Source organism: Atta colombica, unplaced genomic scaffold (genome assembly GCF_001594045.1).
Source record: "Atta colombica isolate Treedump-2 unplaced genomic scaffold, Acol1.0 scaffold153, whole genome shotgun sequence".
NCBI classification, from domain to species: Eukaryota; Metazoa; Arthropoda; class Insecta; order Hymenoptera; family Formicidae; genus Atta; species Atta colombica.
The window spans coordinates 1,740,802-1,747,252 of NW_017259243.1; the positions used below are offsets into that span (position 1 = coordinate 1,740,802).

Below are 6,451 nucleotides of genomic sequence, written 5' to 3' on the forward strand. Positions count from 1 at the left end.
TTTTATTATATTATTTTAGATTTTATTTAAAACAAATATTTATTTAACTATAAAGAGAAAAAAAAAGAAATGAAAGAAATAATACTAGTTATGCACGAAAATAAAATAGTGCACTTGTTCATTACACGAGAAATGATGTTCGGTATCAGCTCTTCGCATGAGTCATTCGTTTATAAGAAGTTATGTCACGCAATGGATTTTATACTTTGAATTATACCCTGCATAAGCAGACAGAATATTTTTTAACCAATAAGTGATTCGATGAAACTTACAAAAAACCTGTGTGATTTATAATCTTATCGATTTTAATAATGTAGTAAAAAATTACGTTCACAATTTAATTTGCATATTTTAAATATCATTGTTAGATAATTTGTCTTGCGTAATGCATGCGCATAGAAAAATTAATAATACATTTAATATGACATAACGATATAATATTCATTATATGTAGAATTACTGAAAAAACTAGAAAAACTTTGAGTAAAAAAACTCTAGTAAAATCTGCTTTTACTCCGATTATAAAAAGTTTTTTTACTCGTATACATACATTTTCTTTGTAGTATTTAAGTCTACATTATTGTTCTAGATGTGAAAAAAAGTTTTTGCATTCATCTAAAAAATTTTTTATTCTGATAAAGATGATTATAAATAATCAAAACTGCAGAACAATGGTTAATTCTAAATGGTAAATAAGCCACAAACATGCAATTAAATCCAGTTACGAAAAAAATCAATCTATTGAATCAATCAATTTATTGAACTCTGCAACAACGCAAAAATGACATAAATACATGACATAAAGTTGACATGAAGTTATAAAGACACAAAATGATAAATATATTGAAATAACATCGATATTAAGTATTTTAACGACATATCTCAAGAAAAATGTATTTTATACTTTTTTCAAGATTTTGATATTTTTTTAAAAAACTGGTATTTTACTCCAAAGAAAAAAACCTGTTTTTTAAATCTTTATTACATAAGTTTACACATGTATTTCATCAATAATGACATACAGTTACACAAATCTCTAAATAAGTCTAGTCTTAAGTATACTAGTCTGATGTAAGAACTAAGAAGGAATCTCATTTAAGTGGAATACTAGTATTAACAATAGCCTTGTTTCTAATCACACTTTAGCTCTTTCCTGCCATAATGCGAATTCAGACGCTGAGAAATCAGGATAACTCTATATGAAAATAATTTCTCCGTAGGCCTAATATACATAATATATTTATTGCTGTATTATATATGTATATAATATTTATCTACAATGAATTTGTGTTTATTATGCAAAGATTAACAAGTTGGACATGTTTCTCTCTTTAATACATTTCTAAGATCTTTAGAAAATTCGTGAAATTCTGATTTTTTTTAATAATAAAAAAAAAGAAAAGAATTAAAATCTAAAATCTTTAAGCTCTTAAAAAGTATAAAACTGAGAAAATTAAAACTCTTTTTCTCGTTGCGAGATACAAAAAGTAACAAATAAAAAAAATGTTATTAAGTTAAGTCTACTCTTTCCTATATTAGTATAACTATTAGTATAACTATAGGCATGATTCGTAGCAATGGCTATTAATTTTGTTAATTCATTAAATCTGTAAACCGAATATATTTATACTTTTTACTTTTTCCTCAATAGTTTCAAAGCATATGCTTTTAATTTTTATATTATCTTTACATATTATTAGTTTAGACCCGATTCTTTATCAATGATAAATTAACTTCTAATCTCGATTCAATTTACTCAAGTATTGTATAATATTTCAAGTTTACTCAAATTTATCTTTTTTTATACTTGTGCCCGTTTCTACCAGAGGCTTTCCATCAAACCGAACATCTCTGAAATATTGTTATTTTTAATTTTTGTTTAATTTACTGATATATTCTACAGGTAAAAATGAGACACATGTTTCGCAAAAAAAAAATTTGAGATTCTTTTGTGAAGTTATTCATGCTTGCAGAAATTCATAAAAAATGTCGTTCATGCAATCAAACATTCAAATTATTATATCATCGAAATCATTAATACAAAAAAATGCAAAGATTTGCATTCAATTTTAAAGATCTTAAATTAACGTCTATTATAAGCTGGCACAACTATTTCAGCACAATCGAACGCGACTTATACCACATTTTTTGCTATTTTTTTGCTAATTATTTGCTCTCTTCCCGACTTTTTTACTCCAGCTGATTCGCTGTCAGCAAAGTACACTTATGGCTGTGCTAATTTAAGACTAAAATTAGCACAGCCATAAAGAAAACAAGCAGCAAATGAAAAATCAAATACATGTATATATTTTTGTAAAGCTATTTTTTTCACATACGTATGCGAAACTGCACCGTCACAGAATTTTTTAACTATACATTCCATTCGAGTTCCATTTTGTAATTTTCGGGGTTATTTCGTAATTGAAATGGGAATATATTTTTACAAAATTTTTTAATTGGTGAATTGATGATGAAAAATATTAATAAAAATTGTAAACAAATGGAAAATGATTTATTTATATGAAAATAATAATAAATTACAAATAACCCATCCATATAACAATTTAAGATCTTTAAAATTAGTTTCTTGATTTTTTTTGTATGACTAATGATCGATGATGTATTAATTTGAATTCGCATAAACGATGTTTTTTATGAATTTCTGCAACTTACAAACGTGAATAACTTCACAAAAATAATCTCAAATTTTTTTCGCGAAACACGTGTCTCATATTTTTATTTGTAGAATATACCAGAAAATTAAAAAAAATTAAAAATAACGATGTTTTAAAAGTGTTCGGTTTGATGTAGAATGACTCATCAATGTAGATCAATTCTAATCTTAATTTAATTGACTTTCCATCTATTTTTAATTCTAAGAATTAGAAAAGAATACATTGTAAATCAAATATTCAGTACAATCGAATCGAGTCTTATATTTTAAACAAGGAGATGTAATTAAAAGAAACATAATTGTTAACATAATTTTGTATATTTTCTAAAAATAATTTAATAAATTTCTATAAAAATTAATTAAAGCAATTAAAATAAAAGAAATTGTGCTAAGAAAGGCTATAAACTAAATAAATAAATTTTAATGTACGTAATATGATACAATTGACATTAAATAAAACATAAAAGTAAAAACAAAGATAAAAATAAAGCAATTAAAATTTGTGGAATTTTGATTTTATAAAAAGAAAGAAAAAAAAGGGGATAAAAAAATTTAAAAATTATGAATGTAAAAACTGAAACGATGAGACATTCTCTTTTTCTCTCATTTAAAAATACAGACAACATTATATAGACAAAAATAAGTCTTATTAAATACTTTTTACTCCTTTTTTAAAACATCAACATGATTCTCTTTAATTATTAAATTAGTTTCATTAATTCATTAAATATCTATGTATGGAGACTCATTATATTTATTTTGTACTTTCTCTTTAATTTTCAAAGCATGCTTTTATATATGTGTATACCACAAGTATAATCATCTTACATTCTAAAAAAGAAAAGCTAAAGTTGAAAGGGACATATTAAATGATATAGAGATGCTATGTGCATGTATGTCGCAATATGTCGTTCTTTGTCCGATAGTAAATGGTTAATTATCATTAATGTCATTAAGCACTTAATTTTATGAACAATTAATTACATCAACTTCTTTCATTCGTATTACAATATCAGCGATGAGGATACGAAAAGGAAAGAGAGATGGAATCAACTGATTAATATTATAAGATAAATCTTCTAGAATATTTCTCCTATCTGCAGAGTAATATGTCGATAGAATTTCTCTTTCGAGGACGTGACAGTTTCGAAAGCGAGTAGATTAATTCGTGGAAATCTGTTCAAAAACATCTTCCCGACCTCGATCCACAAACACGAAAAACATTAATGCGTATTTCAGAATGACAAGTTTTTCTCGGATAGCGACCAGAGGGAATAAATTCAATTGAACGAACTCCTTGGAGACAGGAAAAGCAGCTATAGGCTTTCTCAGCGATCAGCCGAGATGACGTCACGCGACGCGTAGCGTTGATTCTACTTTGTTGGGGTGTGGACAGTGTATAGACAGGTATGGAAAGATGTATATAGTGCGGTAATGTCTATATACCATGTGTGGAAGTACATGTGTGTGTGTGTGTTCTCACGAGCGCGAACTGGGAGCGACGAGAGCCGAGAAAACGAGCGTTGAAATGACGCACGCGCGACGTGCGTGTAACATGAGCGTCGTAGAAAGAATGTGGCGTATATACACTTGAGACCGTTATCCTTATATGCAAGATTACTTACCAGGCTCACGAAGCTGGACAAAGTCAACAGAAATAATAAGGGCTGAAGAACGTTACGTGTTACGGCTGCGCCTATCAAATTTCGATAAGCGGCCGTGCCTGCAGTTGCAGTCGTTACTCTAGTCCAGTGCATGGCGTTAATACGTTTTACACCGCCCGTTGAATTCGCTTTTCTCTGCTATCAAGCACAATACACTTAACCTCAAGCTCGACTCGATGCGTACACGTATCGCGATGCGATCATTGCACGCGGGACATTTCCTTCGACAATGTTCGCGCAAGACGTCTCCTTGACGGCTCAACTCGTCTTGTAATGATTTAAGCCACACGAATAATTACAATCAACCTCGCCGCTTGACAGCCATCGACTATTAGTTTAGTAGCGCCAGTACTCGTCGCCGGCCGTCGTGCGATGCTTGACTTGGTTCGATTTAGTTCGACTGTCGTCGGTCGCCGCCGTCACGAGCGCCACCCAGCGATGATCGGCTGTTATTAATCCGGTGACCGTCGCGTCTCAACTTGATATAAATCACGCGCATAACTGCGTATCTTGTTACTTCTCAACACTTTTCGATGCACTCAGATAAGACCTCCAGGATATGTATTATGGAATTATTCAAAATGGATTCGGAATTATTCAATTATTCTCTGAATTTCTATTTGTTTTCTAAGAAAGACGAAATAATTCCGAATAATTCTATATTCTATAGTATGTTCCTTTTGCGCTTGATATTTTGATAAGCAAATTGTAAAATATTACACAATATCGTGAACTAATGACAATTTTAGAATAATTACACTTGTACGATAATTTGGTATAACGTAATAGTTTTGTTAGATTAAAATTTTTAAGTGATATTTATCAAAAATTAGATAAATCTAATTTGAGATATTTTTTTATTTATTTTCTTTGAAGAATATGATTGAGATGTCGACAGATATTGAAGAAACAAATCAGATAACCTTATCCGATTACTTTTCCAATACTCGATAAACATTTCCGGAAGATTAAATCATATATTTATATTTCTGTTTGACTTAAAAATTTTAAGGTAAATTGGGCTGAATATATAATTAATATTTCATGTTGCAACATTTCTTATTCTTATTTAGGAATAATTTTGTATTTTGGGGCACAATTATTTTTAAAATACATAATTTTTTCAAATAATAAAACTGAAATATTTTTCTCAATTATTCTCAATTATTTGAATATTTCTCAATTATTTGAATAATTTCTTTTCAAACTTTACTTGATATATAAGATGAATATGATTTGCTATATCGTTATTGTTTTGATATCAAAATTAATTGAACAGTTATCAATATTTTAAAAAAGATCAAAGATTTTTGCATCCATTCCTGTAAATATTACATTATAATATCTGTGTAATTGCAAATTTACATTTTATTAAGCAAGCTTTTGCTATGTAACTTAATAAACGTTATTCAGTTATACAGTGGGATAGATACCATATAAACATCGCACAAGAAGCAAGCAATAATGTTCACAGTCTAATGTTTCGAGAAGTGTTCATATAGATTCATCACATGCTGATCGGTTACCTTGAGTCTTCGGCACAATGCCAAATTCCACGACTACGCGAATCCGGCTCGCTCAGCACAATAATATGAGCTATATTACGCTTTTATTGGCACAATAAAAAATGTACAAATTGGATATATATAGCAAAATCAATTATAATTAAATTTAGTTTTGAAAATCTTGCTAATATTAGTAAAATTTCTTTTTATTTATTTTATCCCTCATTTAGAGTCATAATATCAAAATAGTTTCTATTTTGAGAGAAGTAATAAAATATTACAATATTATATGGCAAAGAAAGAAATTATCTTTTTTCTTCAAAGTGAAAAATAAAAAGATTAATAGAAATGTATATCAAATAATAAATAATGTTTTTTATCTTGAAAAGTTTTATCTATATTTTTTCTTATCTGTCCATTTTACAGTTCCGCCGAGAACAGCAATGAATAATTATATATGTATAAGTGAATCATTATTTGTTCTTAGAAATGAAATAGGTTGAAACGAATTTCAAATCTGCCATGTAAGTGCTACATAATCTATAAGACTTTTAGCAACTTTCTATGACTTTTAAAAGTTGTTGAAAGTTGTTAAAAGAAATAAACGA

At 28.3% G+C, this 6,451-nt stretch overlaps 1 protein-coding gene across 5 annotated transcripts in view; it reads right to left on the reverse strand.

Moving 5' to 3' along the window:
* The window catches only part of LOC108685487 (Niemann-Pick C1 protein), a 27,142-nt gene extending 22,470 nt beyond the window's left edge, over positions 1 to 4,672 (reverse strand). For all 5 annotated transcript variants that reach the window (XR_001931669.1, XM_018190295.1, XM_018190292.1 and 2 more), the window contains exon 1: positions 4,300 to 4,672. Coding sequence is in view for 4 of the 5 variants with exons in the window: in XM_018190295.1 (XP_018045784.1) it covers positions 4,300 to 4,431 (132 nt within the window). In the remaining variant the exon portion in view is untranslated. The remainder of the gene's footprint in view (positions 1 to 4,299) is intronic.
* Positions 4,673 to 6,451: the final 1,779 nt, after the last annotated feature.